The 24735-nt window shown below is 37.7% G+C and overlaps 1 protein-coding gene across 1 annotated transcript in view; it reads right to left on the bottom strand.

The window, feature by feature from the left end:
• LOC149842410 (uncharacterized) overlaps window positions 1–24735 on the bottom strand; it is a 40400-nt gene continuing 15665 nt past the window's right edge. Inside the window, exons 2-7 of the mRNA XM_089999138.1 lie at window positions 16684–17063; window positions 5778–5856; window positions 4314–4405; window positions 4054–4229; window positions 1282–1362; window positions 1–233 (exon numbers count right to left, since the gene is read on the bottom strand). Of these exons, the coding sequence (XP_089855264.1) occupies window positions 185–233; window positions 1282–1362; window positions 4054–4229; window positions 4314–4405; window positions 5778–5856; window positions 16684–17063 (857 nt within the window). The 3' untranslated portion in view covers window positions 1–184. The remainder of the gene's footprint in view (window positions 234–1281; window positions 1363–4053; window positions 4230–4313; window positions 4406–5777; window positions 5857–16683; window positions 17064–24735) is intronic.

Below are 24735 nucleotides of genomic sequence, written 5' to 3'. Positions count from 1 at the left end.
ACTGAAAATATCATTTCATTCTTCAACAAAGTAGTTATTCAATCTAACATAATGTATGTGAATAGTCTGTTAAACAAGCAATCAGAAAATTCACTCTTACATACCCAAAAGGAAAAATAAGACCTCACTCATCTCCTATCAAAATTATAGAATACAAACAGCCCCAATGCCTCGCAAAAACCAATTAAACAACATTTACCGTCTGAGTAATCGCATCTCTTTGACTGTTGCACCTACAAAAGAACGAACTTTCAAGCTCTAAATATTGTGGCATAACACATTTGCATGCTATAAAGTAAGGTACAAGCACAGGAATGTCCGTGGACATGCAAGAAGTATATGCTGAAGGATGCCAATAAGGAATGGAAAAATAACGCAGTTATTGTTCAAATGGAATCAGCTTTTTCCACTTCACAAGATTCAAGAGAAATCCATGCAGCTGCAAAGACCCAAAGGAAGAAATTATAATGAAGCACTGCAGAAGATCTAACAACATATCCCATTGTGATTGGCTAATGGCAGCAACACAAGGTGGGATGACCATATTGGCCTTATTTATCACGATAAGATTATTGATTGTGCATGGTGATGGTGGTGGTGTACGAAGACAAAGATGTGATGAGGATGATTGAGGATAACAGCACATGATAATGATTCCACCTATCATGCGTAGAGTCCACAGCATCAGCATCCTAGATAGCAATATCAATAGCATGGTTTTGTATGGTCATAGCAATAGGATATGGGGATGATGACTTGAGGATTGCACATAGTATCATCTATTACACATAATGCCCATCTATAGCATGAGCCTGGTAGTGGTAGTAGCAATAACTCAATGGCTTCCTAATGTAAGTAGATCAACACTCAAAGATGCAGGCTATTATGTTTAACAGCACAGAGCTCGATTCTCCACCATAAGGTTTTTATCTTAATCATAAGGACTCCTGAGTTCAGAACATGTTAGACCTACCTAATTTTTCTGAGAAACACAGCGAATTTTGTGCAAGTCCACATGTAGTGTGTATGTAAGTAACATCCATCATATGATCGTCTAAAAAAAGAACTGACATCAACTCTAATGGGTTATTTTGACAGTTGTAGTTACATGTTTAAATTTTAAATAATTTATCAACTTATTTTTCTTATTACTAAAATATCCTTCTTAACTATGCATTTTAAGGAAGTCAGAGTTTCTGCGCTTCAATGCATTCATTATCAATCAATCAGAATGTCATATTTCACATATATTGTTAATTACTACGAATGATAGAGACAAACCTGTTACAATGCAGTCGAGATGCAAAATTATGATTATTGCAATTTGTACACATCCAATCCCCATTTCGCCATTGCTTTGCACTGTTGAGACGAAAACATGAACTACATAATCAGGAGTTCGGGCAAACACTATACAGCTTAGACAAACAACTAAATCACCACAATCGTACATACATGAAAACCTCAACATTATACATTATGCTCACTAAAGTCAAAGAATTTAACCAAATAATGCTCATATGGCATCCATATAGAATAAAATTCACTGGCAAAACTTGATCACATATCATGCCTCTAAGAGCTCAAGAATTCATGAAGGTACAAAGAAGGAAAAAAAGAAACTAGAAGTTTCATTAAGCTGAAAAGAAAGAGATACAACACTTAAGGGAGTCGACCTCCCCAGCTGCACTACAGGACAAAAATCTTTGACTATGCTCCTATTGCTACCTTACAGAAATACCCTCAAGTAATCACATAGACATAAGAAGGGGTAGCACTAAGGCATGTACAACACATATTATACAATGTATTTCTCAACAATACCAAGTACTGTCGCTCATCATCAAATAAAGAATTGGAAGCTGTAATGATTTTGTGGTCATGACTTCAAAAAAACAGCATCATGAAAGTAACCATCATAGATGCAGGTACTGTACTGTAAAAGTAAAGAGGAACAGGATCAGAGAAACGAAGACATTGTCCAGTTTTGTGGACAAACAGGATCAGAGAAACGAAGACATTGTCCAGTTTTGTGGCGTTACAATTTACTTTTTAACAATGTCTTAAGTGGTGTTATGATGATATTTCCATTATGATTAAGGATTGTGTCCTTGATCATAAAGAAATCATTTCCCTTTACTATAAACCATAAGAATGAAAACTTGATTTGCTTTTCAAAATTTCACATTGCTGAAACTAGCATAGGGTTGAGAACTTGTCTTTATTCGAGTAAATTGTGTCTCTGATTTCTATCACAAAGTTCAAGAATTCAAACAGACATTTCCAATGACCTAGGGTTACCACAGTTAAAACCATATTTGGACAAGGTTTTGGCATATTTCAGTGTTTGAGGGTGATGGTGGTGCTGACCTCTACTCTGCTGACTTGTTTCATTATGCAGCAAACATGACAGTTTACACGTAATTCTGCACCAGTCTTAGATGACTAAATAAAGAATGTACACCAAATATTTGTGTTTTTTTATAGGTACATAAGTATATGGGGGGAAAAAGGATGCATGCCTTTTTTGTGAGATAGGGGCAATTGAAAGTAGGCAGTTTAGCAGTCAACAAATAAACTGCGCAGTTGTAAAACAAGTTGGACAATACTACTGTCATAATAGGTTAAAATGGAGTTTCAGCAAGAAAAATAGGAAGGTGATAGTTCATGTGTAGTAATTGAATGATGCAAACAGGTAAATAGCTGGGGTCGGCAGTGGAGGATGGAAGAAAGGATTGGATAAAAGAAAAAAAATCCAGAAAGAGAGAAGTATTCAACAAAAAACTTGATCCCTAGTTTCTTATGAAAAGATAATTTTTATAAGTACAGTAGAGGGTCGCAAGTGCACTTGGATTAAGAAAAAAAAGTCTAAACAATCCCAATGTTATCCCAGTTTTGGAGCCTAAGCCACTAAGAAGAAACCTTAACATAAAAAGAAAATCAAGGGCATCAAGAACACAAACACGAGATAAGTAACATAAACGATGATGCCATAAATAAATTTATAACTGAAAAAGTTGGTACATATAATTAAATACGATGTTTTTCGAAGTTTAATTATTAAAGTTGGGGACTCAAGTTTTGAGCTTCTACCTGTTCAATAAACTAATAACCAGCAAAAGCTTTCTCCAAGCTATGACATGAGCACCTTTTGCAACATTTTCAAATAAGGCTCGTAAAAGATATAAATGACCTTGGAAAAGGGTCATACAAGATATAGATCCATCTGTATGTATTTTCATGATAGTTCCTTCAATCTTACTAGCATGCTTGCAAATGATGAAAACCTGGAAATATAGCAGCTCTTCCTATGTCTTCACATGGTAACTAGCAATACAAACTGTTAAACATGACAACATAAAAATAAAGATTCAGTTGCAAACATATTCACCAATAGCATTCTCACAACATTAGTGAGTATTTTACTTGAGAAACTGAAATAGAAAACCTCAGCACTTCTTGAAAAAATAAAAAGAATTTTCAGGAAAAATATTGTGATAATATCATAATAAATATATTTTAGAAATATTTTCATTTAAACACGTATAATGGCTAAAGGAAGGAAATGAAGATGATTTTTAACAAACACATAAACATAATGGATCTTGAAAGCATTCACACGCTCACACATATGCTTGATCATCTCTGCAAGCACATTTTCATTTGCATTCCTAATATGTACAAGCAAGCACATCATTGCTCTAGATTCACATTCTGCTCTAAGAAGTCCCACCTTCCACTCTGAAAACAGCAATCCAGTTCATTTATTTAGAATACAGAACCAACATTATGAGATTGGAAAAGAAGCCATACATATTATTAGCAATAAGATGTGAATAAAGGGGCACACTGGTTGATCTAAAATACAAATAATAAGATAAGACAATCCAGTGGCATATCAACAATAATATTGCAACAGCATCCACTGGAAGAACACAACAATAACCGAACTTGGTAATAGGTTGCTAAAATTATCATATTCATAAATAACAAGGAAATGCAACTGCTAACCATATATCTCTGTAAAATCAGATAACCAGAAACTTTAATTACCCTTTTCCCAGAATTGTTGGGACTGTCACCACCTGTGATGACTGCATATGCATATGCAAATTAGGAATAGCTGCAGAGCTTCCACCAGAAAAGCTGGCATACAAATTGGATGTTTGATCATTACTGGCTCCAGCCGTTTGTGCAAGCCCTCCATAAGAAACCTGCTGGCCGGTTGTCTTTTTTTTAAGCAGAAAGATACTGTTAGAAAAAGCAACAACTCTTAAATTAGTTTAGAAGAAAATTATAATGCCCATTAATACCAGGATATGGCTGTTTATATCCCCTGCATTCAGTCGCTTGCTGTCCCAGCCATTAACAAATTCTTCTGATGCAAGACGGTTTGTTCCCAATGCTGCAATATCAAAATTTGACACCCAGCTTTTGAATAAATGCATGGAGAGAGAGAGAGAGAGCAACACAATGAGAGTATTAGACAAGAAATTGTGGATCAGAGAGAGAGTAACACAATGAAAGTATATGCAAGAAATTATGGATCAAGAGCATTCTGTGTCATACCAAAGTCATAAAACAGGAAAAGCGAACTTGATCTGGCTTATGTAACCCAGATAAGGCAGTTACACCAAAAATGAATCCAATTGATTCCACTCACTAGATCCCATCCAAATGAGATGCTAAAAACTGGCAGAGAAATCCCGTAAACTAGGATTCAGACTGACTCAGGATCTGACCCACTGGCAGCATTAAGTGGTATGCAAGTCATACAAGGCAGTCATCTGATTACTGCAGACTTAACAGAATGGCAATATCAACCGAAAAGAGTTGTGGTTAAAGAGGAAGACACTCTTTAGATGTGGGCATGGATGGACAACAGATGTGCACATGAGAAACATCAGTTGATGACAGGGCACACTTACAGCTGGCATACAATATTAATCTATGGAGAAAATGTTTAACCATGTAAACACTGTCATTTTAAGCCATAAAGATGCAAGATTTAGATTAGTATTTGAATGTAAGTAATATCCACAAAATACTAGTGAGATAACCTACAAACTTTAACAAGATAAAAGACTAAAGTTGTAGACAACAGCATATAATAGTTCTCTGCCATTTTAATAGCAATTAATAAGTTGCATAACAAGATCCCCTCCATTAAAATCAGACAAAAATTAATGCCTCAAGTAGTTTTCATATCTCCAATTGAACTATGCACCAGCTCGAAGTCCTTAATGTCAGTAAATGATGCCATAGAACCATAGTCACAAATATCGGTATGGGCTATATATCAGCGAGGCTATTTCTCACGATATTATAGGTTAGGTGATAAATCTTGGGGCTTAAAAAAATTGTAAAATTAACAAAAATAAGTAAAAGAATATCATGTTTAGACAATAAAATGTGTATATAATAAAATAAATAAGTAAAAAATGTAAAGAAGAAAACAAATTAAAAATGTAGAAAATAAAAAAAGTAAAAATAATTGATAATATCGTGATATTATCATGATAATATCACGATATAATCAATTTGGCAATATTTTCAAAATATCACAATATTTTACCTATAATACCGTTCGCTGAAAATACAGCTATAATATCACGATATTTTGAAAAATATCACCAATATCTGTGACTATGCATAGAACACACAACTACCTGTTCTATGATCCAGCTGTAACAACATGCAATCCCAACATGTTGGCCTCCCTTCAGCCCTTGAAGATAAATAATCAAACATACATGCATCACCAAGAAGCAACTTACTGGGAAACAAATCAGTAGACACAGGACCAGCTGTTGAAGAGGGTACTCCAGGTAGCAAAGAAGCATTGCATTTTTTACACTGCACATGTCGAGTAACTAGTTAGACTTTAGTGATTAACAAGAATAATACTTCATGAAGCAAACTCAAAAAGTGGTAATAAGACCTAGCTTGATGATGTCTAGAAAGTTAAACTAGGGACAGTTAATTCCGAATAAAGACTTGGTCAAGCTACAGGCTCAAAGTATCTGGTTGAGGATTCCTCCTTAATGAAAGTTTTCAAACTAGCCTAATATCATGGAAGATTATCGCAGCTTTTACATGAATGAAAGCTGATAACATTGTATCTCAATCATGCTCCAGTCCAGACAATATGGACTGCAGCTCACATGCTTTTGATAAGCCACATAAACATTAACAATGATCTACCCCACAGCTATGTAAGTTTGCAGCAATTGTTAAATTTCCAACAATTAAAAACCACATGGATTAACCTGGTGGCTCATCAAAGCCTGGATCAATTCTCTCTACACCCCCCCCCCCACCTAGTTGGCTGACCTGGTTTGCATATATCTGCCATCATATTTCCTTTTTTGTTTGGCTGCAGACAATGAACATAGTGGATATGAACTGGGAATATAAAGGGTATGATTTTCTTTGCAGTATTTGTGCATGTACCAGTTCTCATGTTAACTTTTTGCTAATTACTAGTGTTTATCATTATATATTTGTGATTTGTTTCTTACATTGAGAATCCTTTTTTACTTGATTAGTATCACAGGTTCACAACAATGTTTCCTTTCCATAGCTGAGTTTTGGAATTAAACTTACACATGGCTGTTGAATCTCGATGCACACAAGTATTATGAAAATTTTTGACATTTGGACACTAGTTAAAACATCAAATGTTACTTAAGTTCTTGATTCAACTGACATCTTTGCCATCATCTATAATGACCTGTATGATCTCCAAGTCAAGACTGAATGAGTTAAGTAACAAGTCACAATGTTTTCAAAGTTTTTATAACTAAGGTGATCCAGTGTTTGTGATATGACAAAACTAGTTGCTTCCATGTATATTTTCTCTAAAGGAGGAACTACATTATGGTCTTAAACTTCTGATGCAGCGGCTGACGGTTGGCTGCAACGTATCTACTGGCTGGATTAGGAAATGTGACTCTCACGTTTAGCAATGGCCAGAAATAAGAGAAATAGTCACCCAAAATGATGGTGACTGTGTTAAACCTCCTTTTATTGAAAATAGAGAACTTCAATGAACGAATAACAGTGTTGAACGATAAATGAAAATAGCAAACAATGCAAAGGAATCAGACAATAGGTAAAGAAAGTAAAAAAAATGCTGGAACAAAAAGGCTGCTGCCCAGGAATCAATCTTCTTCTCCTCTTTTTTTTTCATAAAACCCTAGGAGAGGGTTTTAAATGGTCAGCTGGCGGATCCGGGTCTCAGGTCCAGTCATGGACCCGAGACGAGATCCGGATCTTCTTCTTGAAGGAACTAGATCTGGGTCACGGGTCTTGGGGTATGGCCTGGGTCCATCCTGCCCTGCATCATTCTCCCCTGGTGGGAAAGAAGTCGGCTCTGACGACTTGTCTCCACAGTAAGCACATAGATCAGACACATTAGATGTAGGAGAAAGGTACCAAGTTTCGGGCAGCCCAAGGAGGGAAGATCGGTCAGCTAGGCCCGCTAGCCGGGGCAACCTGGTCTCCTTGGTGGGAAGGAGAACTATCCTATGACCCTAAAAGACAAATGTGTACGTATTCCTACTGCCATCATGGATGGTCTTACGGTCAAACTGCCAGGGACGTCCCAATAGGATGTGACACACACTCATGGGCGCCACGTCACACCACACTTCATCGTGGTAATGCTCCCCCATAGAGAACCGAACTAGACAACGCAGGGTGATGGGCACCTCGTTGCCTTTCTTGAACCATGCCATTTTATAAGGTTGGGACAATTTTTCTGTTTTTAGGTTCAAGGTGGACACGACACTCTCGGACACCATATTCTCGCACGCTCCAGTATCAATGATAACGTCACATGCACGCCCCTCACACTTACATCGGGTTCTAAAAATATTATTTCGCAACCATTTTGTGGGGGCCAACTCTCGGGATGTGGTCAACACATGACGGATGGTTAACAAATTTTCGATGCTGCCATCAAACTCAACGACTTTCACCTCGTCATTCCCCTCAACAAGCGACTCACCCTCGCTCTCACTATCGAACGCAGACTCAACAATGCCCTCTGCTAGATGAGTGTTCTTATTCATGGTGGGACACTTAGACGCAATATGACCTAACTCTTGACACCTAAAACAACGAACAATGGACTCATTGGGCTTACCCTTGGATCTGGTGTGGTACGCGGATCCAGATTGATCAGGTTTGCTAAATTCTGCGCTAGGGGTAGACTTTGAGTCCTCCTTCCTAGGGGAGCTCGCTCCCTTAGTTGGGAAACTCGACTTGGATTGACTGGACTGATTACTACGGGATGTCCTATGTTTCTGTCTCCTTTTCAGTTTCTCCTCTACATTCATAGCATAACTACTTGCCTGATCCAGTGACTCGACTGTGATACAACTGAAGTCGTCAGAAATAGCAGGACGGAGACCAAAAATATACTTCGTGACCTGCTGGCGGGCGGTCTCCTCGATCTGCACTCGTAGGGAAAGGCGATGGAACTCCGCAGTGTAATCCGCCACAGTATTGGTGCCTTGACGCAGAGTTAGATACTCCTTGTACGCTGTCTCAGCGTGATCTGAAGGCACGAATTTTGATTGCATCAATCTCTGCATCTCTTCCCAAGTCTGTACACGCTCTAATCCATGTCGCTCCCTCGACCGTTGCATCTCAACCCACCATGTTTGTGCTAGGCCTCTCAACCGAGTAGAGGCTAGGGAGACACGATGGTGCTCGGCGACATCGTGGTAGTCGAAGAAGAATTTGACGGCATATGACCAATCAAAGAACTGCTCTGCATCGAACCGACCTGAGAACTCTGGAAGCTCTAACTTCACCTCATATGTGGAGGGGCGCTCTGGTGCTCTCTGCTGTCGGGCCCCTACCATTCCTGCAGGATGCCCGTTCCAGAAGGTGTCATCATCCCACACTGCTCCATTTTCGTGGTCCTGTTCGCCTGGTTGCTGGGGTTGGCGAATTCCGACAACCTGTTGTCGGCGCTCTGGTGGCGCCGGACCCTGCTGAGTCTACCTCGGTCTGGCTGGCCCGTGGGCGGGAGCCATCTGTGGTCGACGTTGTGGCACCGGTATGACAGGAGGTCCCAAGTAAGAGGGATGGGTCTCGGGTTCTAGGTGGGTAGTGAAATGAAATGGGGATTTTTGAAACACGAGCTTAGATTAACAAGAGCAAGTGTCAAGAATGACACTAAAGCATAACCCTTAAAAAGGGTATAACTGGAAACAAAATAAAAATAAAAATGTATTCTTTATTGATATGAAAAACCAATTGCTTAAGAAGCATTGGAGTAAAATACAAGAGGGGCTGCACCCCTTTATATACACAGCTGAAAGAGGACTCAATAGAGCTGTTGGGCACAGTCCAACAGCTCTATTTAGAGCTGTTGGAATGTGTCAGTCCAACAGCTCTATTGCTAGTCAAGTCTGGACAGGACTTGACTAGCAATAGTCATTCTAGTTCAAACTGAACTAGATGACATAAAGACAAAAAATAAAAATAAAGGAAAAAAATTACAGAAAAGAAAGAAATGAAAATTGTATTTATATATATATATATAATATAATATTATTATATATACATATATGTACAGTTTTACATTTTAACACTCCCCCTCAAACTTACGGTACAATGAGCGAAAGTTTGTCTAAGAGAAAGTGAAATCGGGGAGCAGCGAGAGGCTTTGTAAAGAAGTCTGCTAACTGATATTCTGAAGTGACATATGGCAGATCAATTATCCCGTGTAGATATTCCTCTCTGACGTAGTGACAATCCATTTCGATGTGTTTGGTGCGTTCGTGGAATGTTCTGTTACTGGCAATGTAGATCGCACTTTTGTTGTCACAACACATTTGTGAAGCCTTTGTTGCTTCAACTCCCATGTCAGCAAGCAGTCGTCGGAGCCAAACTACTTCCATGGTCGTGGTTGTCATGGCTCTGTATTCAGCTTCGGTGGATGAGAGAGATACCTTCTGCTGCTTTTTACACCTCCACGAGATTAATGATTCCCCTAAAAAGACACAAAAGCCAGTGGTTGAGTGTCTGTTATTGGGATCACCGCCCCAATCAGCATCAGTATATGCAATTAAATCAAGAGAAGAGGAGGAAGATAAGAAAAGTCCTCGTGAAAGAGAGGACTTGATGTATCTGATAATACGCATGACTGCTCCCATATGAACAGAAGTAGGAGCATGTTGAAATTGACTTGCTGTATGAACAGCATGTGCTATATCTGGTCTGGTAATGGATAGATAGGAAAGTGCCCCGACAAGCTGTCTGTAAGGAGTAGGGTCTGCAAGAAGTTCTCCATCATCAATCTTCATTTTAACATTAACAACTTCTGGAGTGTCGACTTTCTTATCATCAGTAATACCAGACCTGAAAACAATATCAAAAGAAAATTTAGTCTGAGATAATAAATATCCTCTAGGAGAATAAGCAACTTCAATGCCTAAAAAATATCTCAACAAGCCCAAATCAGTCATTTCAAAATGAGATTTAAGAAGTGTTTTGATTGTTTCAACTCCCTGTTTATCGCTTCCGGTGATGATCATATCATCCACATAGAGAAGAAGCACAATGATCCCTGCATCAGAATTCTTAATAAACAAAGCAGTGTCAGTTAAACAGAATTGAAAACCAATATCAATCATAACACGACTAAACCTATCATACCAAGCTTTTGGTGCTTGTTTAAGTCCATAAAGAGCTTTTTCTAAGCGAAGGACTTTACCCTTAGGAATACTTAGACCAGGAGGGGGTTCCATATACACTTCTTCAACTAGCTTTCCATTTAAAAAAGCATTTTTGACATCCATTTGAAAAATAGATCATTTTTTGATAGAAGCTAAGGCAATTAAGGTTCGGACAGTAGTCATACGAGCCACCGGAGCAAAGGTTTCTTCATAATCAATCCCATATTCTTGGGCATAACCTTTGGCTACTAAACGGGTTTTATATCTTTCAAGAGTACCATCACTCTTGGTTTTAATTTTATAAACCCATCGACATCCTATAGTTTTCTTCCCTGGAGGAAGATCTTGAATATTCCATGTAGAAGCCTTTTCAAGTGCATCTAATTCAGCTTTCATGGCTTCTATCCATTTCATATCATTTTTTGCTTGAAAATATGTGGATGGTTCTTCATATGTGTGAATTAATGCAATAACTGCCCTATATGTGGGTGAGAAAGACTCATATGATACAAACTTTCCTGGAGGCCTCGAGATTCGGATTGATTGTCTAGTTGGAATGTTAGAATATTTCTCAAGTGCACATGGAGGATTAGACTTTTGTCGCCTGGAATATTGAATACTAGTATCTCTATGAACTTCTTCATTTTCAACATTCAGATCAATAATTCTTTGATCATCATCAAAGTTACAGTCAAGGTCATATTCATTAGATGTTGATGTTAGATCTAGCAAAAAGGAGTACTCAGTGACGTCTTTTAATTTTCTAAAATCAAAGAAGCTTTCCTTTTCAAGAAATGAAACATTTCTAGACACATATAGTTTATTATTTTTGAAGTCAAAACATCTATAACCTTTCTGGTTTTCAGCATATCCTAAAAAGGCACAGGGAATCGCACGAGGGGAAAGTTTATCATTTTTGTCAGTAAATATGAAACATTTGCACCCAAATATTCTTAGTCTAGAGTAGTCTAGAGAAATGTTCATAAGTTTTTCAATGGGAGTGATATTTTGTAACGAAGAAGATGGCATCCTATTAATGAGATATGTGGCAGTTAAGGCAGCTTCTATAATATGGCGATGTTTTCGTTCTGCCAGTCCATTTTGTTGAGGTGTATAAGGACAAGATCTTTGATGTGTGATGCCATGCAATTTAAGATAATTTTGAAAATCTATGGATAAGAACTCTCCCCCTGAATCTGTGCGAAAAATAGTAATATCATTTTGAAACTTGTTTTTAACCATATTATGAAAAGTTTGAAAGTATGAAAATACTTCAGACTTATGTTTGAGAAAGTACATCCACGTATGTCGGGAGAAATCATCGACAAAAATAACATAGTAAACAAATCCTCCTTTAGAAATTACTGGTGCAGGACCCCAAACATCCGAGTGTATTAATTCAAGTGGTCTTGAAGAGAAAAAGGTTTTGTTCTGAAATGGTAATCTTTTCATTTTGCCGAGAATACAATCTTTACAATCAAATGATTCAGAGTTACAAAATTTTCCTAGATTTGGAAAATGTAGGATTTTGGCTATATGTGGGTGACCAAGTCTCTTATGCCACAATTCCAACTCTTTTTTGAATATTATAACAAAAAACTTTTTTCGGCATTTCCAAAAAATCCATGTAATAGAGTCCTCATTCTCTATGGCCTTCCCCAATCAGCTTGCCTGACTGGCGATCCTGTACCCAACAACCATGAGAAGAAAAAGAAATATTACACCCATAATCAGAAATTTGAGATACAGATAAAAGATTTAAATTTAATTTGGGAACATGTCTAATTTTTGGAATAAAAAAAAAATTGTTTTATAAATTTTTTCAAAATTTCCTATTCCTTCTATTTCAAGAGAAGTCCCATCAGCAGTAAAGACCTTTGACACACTTGTTTTATTTTTAACACATTTGGATAGACTTTGATTATTTGGGGTCATATGAAAAGATGCACCAGAGTCAAGAAGCCAAGAAATTTTACCTAGATCAGAAAAAGATGAGGCTGCTGCGCCGGTTGAAGCTTCAGATGAGGAAGAGGCACCTTTGATGAGAGGCTGAAGAATCTCCATTAGTTGGGCTAGGGAAACTGGTGCATCCTGATCTTTAGGCTCCGATCCAGCAATTGCAGCTCTTTTTTCTCTCAGCTCCTTAAGTTTGGGACATTGTGGCCTATAGTGTCCCGATTCATGACAGTGATGACAAATAACTTTCTTCTTATCATAGTCACCATTTTGTCGGTTAAAGTGAGGAGGCCTATATGATCGAACATGATTCCCTGGTCTAGACACGGCTAAAACGGAATCATCTTCAATTTTTAAAGAACCTTTCCGGAGACGATTTTCTTCCATTGTTAACTCTTCAATAGTTTCAACAATAGAAGGAATTTTTCCCCGGTGAAGTAGGGCCAATTTAGTGGTTTCAAATTCCGGCCTTAATCCAGTGATAAACTGGTAAAAAAGTTCGGCATCGAGTTGTTTCTGACGAAGCTCGATGTCTTCGGCACAATGCCACTTTGGTTCTAAAAGGGAAAGTTCTTCCCAAAGTTCGGACAACCCATTGTAATATTCACGAATAGTTTTGTCTCCTTGTGTCATCATTCGAACTTTTTCTTGGAGGTTGCACACGTGTGCAATATCTTTAAGGGAATACATATTCTTAAGGTATTCCCATGCCTTATCGGCATGATCAAATTTGGCAAGACTTGAGCATTTTTTAATGTCAACGCTATTGATAATCCATGACATTATCTTCGCATGAGATATTCTCCATTCTTTCCATTTCTTCTCGTATGAGGCAATGGCCTTGATTTTCTCTTCTTCCGATAGAGGGACCTCTTTATCTCCCTCCTTTTTAGTAAGAGATAGCTTAGGTTCCGAATCGAAACCATCCACAATCCCCCATAAGCCTTTTCCCCATATATGGTGCTTCATGATTGAAGCCCATGTTACATAGTTCGTATCGCTTAGTTTCATAGGCATGATGGTGACTTTATCATTGTCATCCATCGATTACAAAGAGAGAAAGAATAGGGATAGAAGAGAAACAAGAAGGAAAATGAAAAAGAAAGAAAAAAAAACAATACAACAAGATGTGAAATCTTCTCCAATGAAGTGATAAAACACTTCTCTTCAAGTGGCGAACACTTTTGCAAACGGGCACGGAAACCGAGGCAGTTTTTCCTCAAGATTTAGTACTTCCGCGGCTCTGATACCATGAATTGAAATGGGGATTTTCGAAACACGAGCTTAGATTAACAAGAGCAAGTGTCAAGAATGACACTAAAGCATAACCCTTAAAAAGGGTATAACTGGAAACAAAATAAAAATAAAAATGTATTCTTTATTGATATGAAAAACCAATTGCTTAAGAAGCATTGGAGTAAAATACAAGAGGGGCTGCACCCCTTTATATACACAGCTGAAAGAGGACTCAATAGAGCTGTTGGGCACAGTCCAACAGCTCTATTTAGAGCTGTTGGAATGTGTCAGTGCAACAGCTCTATTGCTAGTCAAGTCTGGACAGGACTTGACTAGCAATAGTCATTCTAGTTCAAACTGAACTAGATGACATAAAGACAAAAAATAAAAATAAAGGAAAAAAATTACAGAAAAGAAAGAAATGAAAAATGTATTTATATATATATAATAATAATATAATATTATTATATATACATATATGTACAGTTTTACATTTTAACAGGTAGGAATGACATAATATGGGTTTGGGTTAGGATACTGGAGTTGGGTCGGATATGGTACTGGATTCTGGATCAGAGTTGGGTTGAGGGTTTGGTTCTGGTTTGGGTCTAGGGTCTGGTTGGTATATTGTTGGGTTGATTCGCCCGATGGGATGTGGATCGGGTTTGTTCCTAAACTACTCGTCGGACCCAGATATGGATAGGTTGGATCGAGGGTCGAGTTGTGGGGATAAGAGGCTTGGTTTGAACTCGATCCACGATCCATATGATTAAGGGTCTGGTTTTGACCCGGTTCAAATCCAAACTAAAGCTCCGTCCGGGGCCGATATGGGTTTGGGTCAGTATTGGATCCATTTTGGGGTTAAAAATAATGGGTTGGGTTTGATTCGGGACGAACCGCGAACCAAACCCAATTGGGTTGGCTGGGTAAGGGGGGTCGGATCCCGAACCCGCTCCCAGGGACCCAAAGGGTGGTCCCCGAGATCCAGGTTTGAGTCCCGCTGAAAAATGTTCTGGCCCGGACCCTCTCGGGTTCGGACCCATCCACACGGGTCCGCCAGGTTCCACCCACTGGTTGGTCGTCGCAAGGCCTCTGCGCGCGGGACCATGAGGGAGAACAAGCTCCTTCCCGGATCGGGTCGCGGCGCTGGGGCTTGGAGCGGGGTCCCGCGTGCTGCTGGGTTCTTGCGGACCAAACCCAACCTACGGCAAACCCACAGGAAACCGAAACCTGGTCTGGGGTGCACTAGGACCCAAACCTGCAGCAGGACTCGGCGTGACGCTGGGTTCCTGCAGGCCCAGCCCTGCCTGCGGCATAGCCCCCGTGACTCGAGGCCAGGGCAATACCGCACCCTCGACGTGGGGTTGCCCTGTCCTATTTTCTTGGTTCAGATGGAGGGTACCAACTACGTGTGACGCCGCTGCTTTCGAACCCGGGAATGGAGGGGGGAATGCTGGTTGAGGGGCAGCGACACAGTCGGGCTGAAAGGGCGTCGGCTGGACTGCTTCCACGTCTGCTACGACATCCAACGCAGCCCCCAGTCTTTGCCGTGAGGTCACGGAGGGATCCACCGGCGACTCAAGGGCAGCGACTCGCCCTTCGACCCCATCAAGTCGCCGTGATATGCTTGCCACGTCCCGGCTGATACGCAGCACATTTTCCTGCATTTTCGTCATCATCTCCATCATCCGCAGCATCAGATCTGCGTTGCCGGCATCCTCTTGCTCGATCACCGTCGCCGGATCGCCCCTCACCTCCGAAGCCATCTTGCGAACGAGGGGATAGGTGCTGGCTTTGATACCACTCTGATGCAGCGGCTGACGGTCGGCTGCAACGTATCTACTGGCTGGATTAGGAAATGTGACTCTCACATTCAGCAATGGCCAGAAATAAGAGAAACAGTCACCCAAAATGATGGTGACTGCGTTAAACCTCCTTTTATTGAAAATAGAGAACTTCAATGAACGAATAACAGTGTTGAACGATAAATGAAAATAGCAAACAATGCAAAGGAATCAGACAATAGGTAAAGAAAGTAAAAAAAATGCTGGAACGAAAAGGCTGCTGCCCAGGAATCAATCTTCTTCTCCTCTTTTTTTTCGTAAAACCCTAGGAGAGGGTTTTAAATGGTCAGCTGGCGGATCCGGGTCTCGGGTCCAGTCATGGACCCGAGACGAGATCCGGATCTTCTTCTTGAAGGAACTGGATCCGGGTCACGGGTCTTGGGTATGGCCTGGGTCCATCCTGCCCTGCATCAACTTCTCTAGGGATTCTGAGTTTGCGGAGTCAGCATTTGGCTTGTGAATTTGAAAGAAAAGGAAAACAGTTATAGAACCACTTCCAAGTTTCCATTTTAGACTCAATTTATCAGTGCCTGATGGGTCAGAACCAAGTTCAGTTGAGTCACTGCTAAGTTTTTTCAAGTCCATCCAAATCACAATGCAGTTTTCCTAGTTACAACTCAATACAACTAAACCTATCTGTGACAACGAGTTTGACATAAGAACTATCGTAAAACTTCTAAAAGTAGCATAATAAGTGTAAAATCAATTTAAGAGTAAAAATAAGTTATTCAGAGCAAGAGAAGATACAATAGTTGAAAAAAAAAAAAAAGATTTTCACATGAAGTGAATTACAATCAACCCTAATGAAAAACAAGATAAACACAGTTTAGCTTGTAACCAGAAATAGCACATCTATCTAGGAACATTATTGTAACAAAGAATGACAAGACTATTCAGTTCACGCACAGATCATAAATAATGAAAGAGACATACATCTAAAAGTAACCTGTTACCTGAGCACGAGAAGAATAGTTATGGAAGCCACAGTTACACATCCAATCCCCATTACGCCATCCTTTAGGAACCACAAGAAGCTGATTTGGATTGTTCACATATCCACCACTACTATTTCCACCAAATGACCAAGAAGATGCTGTCTGAAGTCCATATCTATTATCAGTACCTAATGGCCAACCAACCCCTGTTGGTAGTGACTGCTGCAGATCAGGTTGACTCATCTTTAACTCCGGTCCTCCCAGTAACCTGGCAAAATAATGTGCATGAGTTGGGATAGAAGCTCCAGCCAATGCAATTGCTGGCATTGCAGCCACTTCCTTTGGTTGCCCGCATTTTTTGCACTTCTCTCTTGAAGCATAATTGTTGTTACTGCAACCTATTGATCCATAGGTCCAGAACCCAACCAATGTAGCAGCCAGCAAGGAAAAGGCCACCAAGTATACGCACGACATCCCAAATCACACACACCAAAAAAAACAATAGTCCACACCAGTCATATGGTCAACCCAAGTGATTATGAGCCTCCTAATCTCTTTTGCTTTGATAAAGAAATTATTAAAAGGAAAACTTCATGCTAAATAATTAACTTTTTTTGCATAGAAAAAAAGATCACAAACATGTGACAAATTCATTATTCATAAATATCAAACAAATATGCCATTTGACGCTTTCACCATCTAAAATTACAGTATCCCTACAACAAGCATCCCTTGCAGCATCACACAAGATAAATCATTTATATCAACCTCTAGAAGCAAAGCCAAATCAATAAGTGCATATTGGTAAATTCAAAGATAAAGTTCTAGAGTAACTTGCTTACAGATGCATATGCCATGAAAGCAACAAAGATAACTAGGAAGGAAATGTGTTACAGATAGAACAAGATAGCTTGTTATTAAAGATTAAAGAGGCTGGGAGGAGGGGGGAGTGGTTTCAGTACATGAGTTTCTTAGATGCTGATGCTCTCTCAAATTTAAATGCATTACTACAACGATTAAATTTTTACATAGGAAATTAATTGTAAAAATACTACAAGGGAAACAATCGATTAGAAAAGTAAGTGTTCTTCATCGCAAATAAATCTATGGCAGCAAGGCATGAGAACAGAGAATGCTTCATTTGCAAGAACCATAAGGCCACAAATCATATATCAAATAGAAGAACCAAGAAACATGCATGCATCAATAAAAGATGCATACATCAATAAAAGGTGGAACACATTTCCAACACATGTAGATAAGGAATCAGGAACCCTATGTTGCCAAGTACAAATAGAAGTCTGAAAAATGCATGCAATGTCAGAACAGCAGGTGAGAGTCGTGAGACAACATACAGACAAATGTCCAAACTATGTTTTTTTTGCCCGAGCCTTGAAATCAAATCAAGCATAAGGGTTAAATCAGTTAAGCAGTGGATGCTGGTGATAAAGTGCAACTCAAGACCAGAAAAAAGAGTACTAAGGAGATCAGATGTAAATAGGGCAGGTAAATGAACTGATCAGCTTGTGACTAGGCTCAGTTCCACTCGTCAGAAACTCATTTATGATCAGTTTGTATAACTAGCGAGCCGATCCATGAGCAAGCTCATATTCGGCTCGTCTTGTTCAGGCGCGAGCTGAGCTTGAGCTCGGCTCAGCTGAAGTAAACAAGAGCACGAGCCGAGTCACAAGCTCAGTCAACTGGTAAACAAACTGAGTCCAAACATGCCTTATTCAGTTCGTTTGGCTCATTTACCAGCCTACTTGCAAGGTACTATGTCAAGCCAATACTAGTCCAGTCACCCCACCCATAGATCATGTTTTCATACTTGAGCGAATGTTATCCAGTTTTTGTTGTCTTACCTTTAAAACAATGATTATTCCTGTTACCCATTGATTATTGTCATCATGGTTGTAGGTATCGTACCATATCATACGATATGATACGAATCATACGATACATATCATTACTTTTGGGTTTTGTGATGCAATACACACTCGTATTGCGATACGAGTGTGTACCGTATGATACACCCATATGTCGTGTTGTATTGTACGATACAGTATCAGTGCACTTAAAAAAGGTCAAAAGTTGTCTTTTTTTCATTTTGGGTTTAAAAGGCCTCTTTAGGGCCAAGTTCTCCATATGTCTAGAGTCCGTTAGAAGGGAACCCACGATGCTAGCTTCTGTGAGATCGATTTAGGGATCAATTCATGTAAGGGAAAGGGTTTTTGTGATGTTATCAAGAGTGCATTTTCACCATTTTTCATTCAAGAAAGTGGGTTAAGGTACAAAATCTCTATTTTTTTGCTTCTTATTGAGTGTTTTTGGAGAAAAGTGTGTCTGGTGCTTCTTATTTTTTGCTTTTTATTGAGTGTTTTTGAAGAAAAGTGTTTTTGAAGAAAAGTGTTTTTGGTGCTTCTTATTCTTTGCTTCTTATTGAGTTTTTTAATTAGTTATGTTTTATTTTAGATCCTTCGATGTCGTCTTAACATTCATGTCATAGAGATGATCTTGCATGCCAATACTATAGAAGCAGTGATAATTTACCACGACTAGGGTCACTATTGAAGTATGACTTTGATGTGAATTTAATACTGTTAATTAAGGCTTTAATTGTGTTTAAAATTTAAACTATGTAGTTGCCTTTCATTTATATTGTCATTTATTAGTTGCATGGTTTGTTATTAATTTAAATTATGTAATTGCCTTCATATGTGATTTTATGGTTGTATTTTGTGCAATTCATCATTTTTTATGTGATCTGATTTTTTTAGAATTTTTGCTATTTTTTTCTGATTTTTCTAGATTTTTTTTAAAATTTTAGAAATTTTTATTAAAAATTTATGATATAGTGTTACTTTGGTCCCGATCCATACAGATAACTAACGATACAATACTTACAACCTTGATTGTTGCAACCCATATATACCACCCATTGTTTGACCCAATACAACCATAGTACCAAGATATTCTTCCTCCTAATCCAACTGTCAATTTAATATATATATATAATGATGCATTAGGGGTATTTTGGTAATTTCAATCATTATAATAGGTTGTTCTCGTTAAGAGAACATTAGTACTTTTACTTTATTCTTTTCTTTTTGTCATTTTTTGTTTTTATAGGGACTATTTGGTCAAAATACCAAATATAGTTGCTGGGTTCTTTTTTTACTAGTCAACAAAATAGAGTCGTTGGAACGGTCCAACAACTCTATTAAAACTGCCTCTTGTGTATAAATAGAGGGGTGAACCCCCTCTTGTTATTTATGCTTATTCTCAAGCACTCTCTCAATAGATTATTTATATCTTTTATGTCGTCTCTCTTGCTCATAAGTGGCATCGTGTAAGTGATTGTATTTTGACCCATAAGTGGTCTCCATTTGTCAATGTTATGCATGCCCATAAGTGGCATTTGTTTGTATTTGTCATATTTCATTACATGGTATCAGAGCTTTGGTGTTCTTGAGTTGTAACAGATCAAGAGAGATGTGAGATTAGTGAAACATTGGTTTGTTGCCTTGAGAAGCACGCCATCAAACTTCTTCAACACCTTTCTTGCAATCTTCTTCTCGCCTTTCCTCTCTTTCTTGTCTCTCTATCTTTTTTCTTTTCCGCTGACTGATAAAGGAATTGTAATGGTTGTCCCCATCCAATTTGATGGGGAAAACTATAATATGTGGGCAGCGGCGGTGAAAAGGATCCCCATGGGTAAAGATATGTGGTAATTTGTTGATAGTTCTGCATTGAAACCACAATCAATTCTCACAAAAAAAGGGTTGTTAGAGCCGATGGTGAATCTAAGGAAAAGAACCTTAAGGGAGTTGAAAGGGAAAAAAGCTAAGCTTGATTATAAAAAAAGCCTATAAAAAGTGAAAAGTGTATCATATTAAAGTTCCTTCTCTCTTTATGGTTAGTATGCATGAGGAGACATGCTCCGATATTCTTGAATATGAAAGAGCCGATGAAGCTTGAAAATATATTAGACATATAACCAAAAGATATTGCTCACAAGTGGGATCTTAAAGACAAAATACATAGTTGCAAACGAGATGATAAAACGGTGAGAGAATATTATAGTACCTTCAAAAGACTTTGGGATAAATTAGCTAAGCTTGAGCCTATATGGGAGACACCTAATGATGCTTAAGAATAGAAGAAATACAAGCATGAGGAGCAATTCTAATTTTTTGGAGGTCTTAGACCCGAATTTGAACAAGTTTGGGTCAATATCACCATAGGGAAAATCCTCTCTCTTTGTATGGGGTCTTGGCTCAAGTGTGTACGGAGGAGACAAGGTTGAAATGTGTCTGATTATAAGGAGATCAAGGATAATGTTTTGGTCGTGTCAAGATCGGATACCAATACAAATGTCCACAAACCACTATATTTTTCAAAACCTTGTTATGGGAGACCTAGATATGATGACAAGAGAAGAAATATAATGTCATAATTATGGAGAGTCGTGACACATCAAGCCCTTTTATCCCAAGTTCAAAGGAAGAGAAGACAAAAAGATAGCATATATGGAATGTCTCACGAAAAAAGATATGGAACCAATGAGGATTCAAAATCCACTGATATCATATTCTCTCAAATCATGGAGGCCCTTCATTCACCAATTAAGAACTCCGCTTCCTCTCTTTCGGGAGACGAGATCTCTATATCTTCACCTCCCGGTAAGGTTTTTTGGCTTTTAGATTTCAAAGTCTCATTTCACATGACTCCACATATGTCTTTGTTTTTCGAATGTTACACTAATTCAACGCAAAACAATGTTTTTATCATTGATGGGTCCTTAATATAAAAGACATTAAGAATTTCAAAAGTATTTCAAAAATTTTTGTTCCAAAAATTAGATTTTTTCCAAAATTAAATTTAAACCTTCTCTCTGTTTCTCAGATTACCGACCATGGGTATAATGTCACATTCTCATCTAAGCAATGTTTGGTGCAAGATCTCCAGTTCGGGAAGCAGATTGAGGAAGCGCATAGAAAACAAAATCGCTACTACATGGATCGTCTTTTGCTTCAAAAAGATAATTTTGTTATAATATTCAAAATGTAGACATAGTTTTGTGGCATCAAAGACTAGGACATCTTAGTTTATCAAAGATATCTCATATACCACATTTGAACAAATTTTGTAATGAAAAATTTCATTGTGTGTATTCTTGGCAAAATGAAAGTCATTTTCTTCCTAAATAGACCTTTTCTGGTAAACTGTTTGAGTTAGTGCACTCGGATGTATGGAGACCTTCCTCTATCTTATCTAAAAGTAATTACTTGTATTATGTGATTTTTGTTGATGATTATACAAGATTTTCTTGAATACACTTTCATAGGCACAAGAGTTAAGTTTTTGAAAAATTTTAAAAATACGATAATCTTGTCAAAAATCAATTTAAAACTGAAATTTTTATCTTCCGCTCTGACTCTGGGGGAGAGTTTATGTCAAGTGATTTCAAAACTCATTTTGAAAACAATAGGATTTTACACCAAAGATCATGTGCTTATACACCTCAACAAAATAGATTAGCTGAAAGAAAACATAGGCAAATAATTAAGACCACTAGAACCCTTTTAATTTCAAAAAATGTTCTAAAACATTTTTGGGTTGAAGCTTGTGTGACTGTTGTATATCTTATTAATAGACTTCCATCATCGAAGCTTCAAAATATTTCTGCTTATGAAAAACTCATTAAAATTTATACTAATTATCTTAGATTAAGACATTTTTTTATGCAGGTGTTTTTTTCTCACTAACAAAAATGACAAACTCTTTCCTAATGCTACACCATGTGCATTCTTTGGATATGGGGAAACCCAAAAAGGATTTAAATGTTTTGATTGGGAAAAAGACATACTTTATATTTCAAGGAATGTTCATTTTTTAGAGAATGAAAGTTTCTTTCAAAATGTGCTTAAGAAGAACTTTGGTTATTCTTTTTTATTTGAGATATTACCTTAAAACAGTAATGAGATTTTATTTAAGAACGTTAGTAATGACGAGCCTCAACCCAATCTACAAGATGGTGAAAATATTGAATCAGAAGAACCTAATGTAATTTAATATAGAAGACAGTGCAAATGATAGACAACCAAGTGTTCTAGAAAATTATTCCACCCTAGAAATCCAACAACTAGAAGGTGTTAGAAGATCAGATCCGGCCTCTGGATAGATTTATTTCATATGAATCTTTTTTCTCAATAATATAGAGCTTGTCTAGCTAAGATTTTGTCCTACTTTGAACCTGCCACACATAATTAGGCAAAGGAATATCCTAAATGCATAAAAGCCATGAATGAAGAATTATGAGCACTTGAAAATTTTAAGACTTAGAGAAATATTTCATTTGCCTAAAGGTAAGAAAATCATAGGTTGCTTATGGGTTTACAAAGTTAAGACTAAGAGTGATGAGACCCTAAAAAGGAACAAGATCAGATTAGTTGCCAAGTGTTACGCACAAGAATACATAATAGACTATAATGAAACATTTGCACCTCTAGCTAGGATAACTTCGATTAAGACCTCCATGGTTGTTGTTGAAGGTTGGGTTATCTATCAAATGGATATAAAAAATGCTTTTTTAAATGGAGATCGAAAAGAAAAAGTTTATATGGATACACCTCCTAGATATGAAGCTTCACCTGGTAAGGTGCTTCGATTAAGAAAAGCTTTTCAAGGTTTGAAACAGACATCCAAAGCGTGGTATAATCGTTTTAGCTCTATTATGCTCAAACTTGGGATTAAATCTTGTTATATTGATATTACTAATAAATTTGATGACAAAATTGTTGTTCTCCTTCTTTATGTTGATAACATGATCGTCACAGGTGAAGACAAACAGGGAGTAAAGTAATATTAAGTGTATTATTAAAAAAATATTTTGAAATGTTTGATCATGGATTTTTTAGATTTTTCCTTAGGAATTGATGTTGTTTATTCTCCTTTGGGATATTTACTTTATCAAACCAAAGTTTGTTAATGATATTATTGACAGGTTAGGAATTACTAATGAAAAAATGTTGGATACCGCTGAAGTTATTAATGCCAAAATGAAGATTGATGATGGGACACCTCCGAATGATCCTACTCTGTATTGCCAAATGATTAGCGTCTTAACTTATTTAACTATTACTAGGCCTGATATTGTGCATGTGGTTCATACTACTAGCCAATTCTAACATTCTCCCACCACAGTTCACACGAGTGTTGTGACGAGGATTGTTAGATATTTACAAACCACTACCTCTAGAAGCCTTTTATTAACTTACTCATCTTCTCTTGAGCTAATTGTTTATTATGACTCAGATTGGGAAGGAGATTCAAATGAACCTCGCTCAACTACTAGTTTTTGTGTGTTTTTAGGTGATTCTCTGATATTGTGGAAATGCATAAAACAACAAAAAATTATCATTATCATCCACTGAAGTTGAGTATCGTACAATGGCTACTACAACATTAGAGATTATTTGGCTGTGAAGATTACTTGAAGATATGAATGTGCATATTCAATCACCCACAAGGTTATGTTGTGACAATCAAAGTGACATCTACATTGCAGGCAAACACACGTTTCATGAGCGCACCAAACATATCGAAATGGATTGCCACTATATTTGAGAAGAGTACTGAAATAATATATAATGGTGTAATAGGTAAATACCCATTAGAGGTATTTTGGTCATTTCAATCATTGTAATAAGTTGTTCTCATTAAGAGAACATTAATATTTTTACTTTATTCTTTTTTTGTCATTTTTTGTTTTTATAAGGACTATTTAGTCAAAATACCAAATACAGTTGTTAGGTTCTTTTTTTACTAGTCAATGTTAAAACATATGTAATAATACCATAATACCCGATAGGGGTATTATGGTCATTTCACAAAGTACCCCATAGGGGTACTTATTTTGTTTCTCTTATTTCACTATTTTTTATTTTTACTTTTATTTTTAATTTTGTATTTTTTGGATACCGAAAAGGGGCCCCACAATGGAGTCGTTGGGGCGCCCAACGGTCACATATGTGACCGTTGGGGGCTCCCAACGACTCTATTGGGAGC

The sequence above is a fragment of the Nuphar pumila genome, chromosome 3, assembly GCF_984573655.1.
Source record: "Nuphar pumila chromosome 3, dmNupPumi1.hap1.1, whole genome shotgun sequence".
Taxonomy (NCBI): domain Eukaryota; kingdom Viridiplantae; phylum Streptophyta; class Magnoliopsida; order Nymphaeales; family Nymphaeaceae; genus Nuphar; species Nuphar pumila.
Note: the sequence above shows the minus strand (reverse complement) of the source record. Positions and strands in the feature narration are given on the sequence as shown.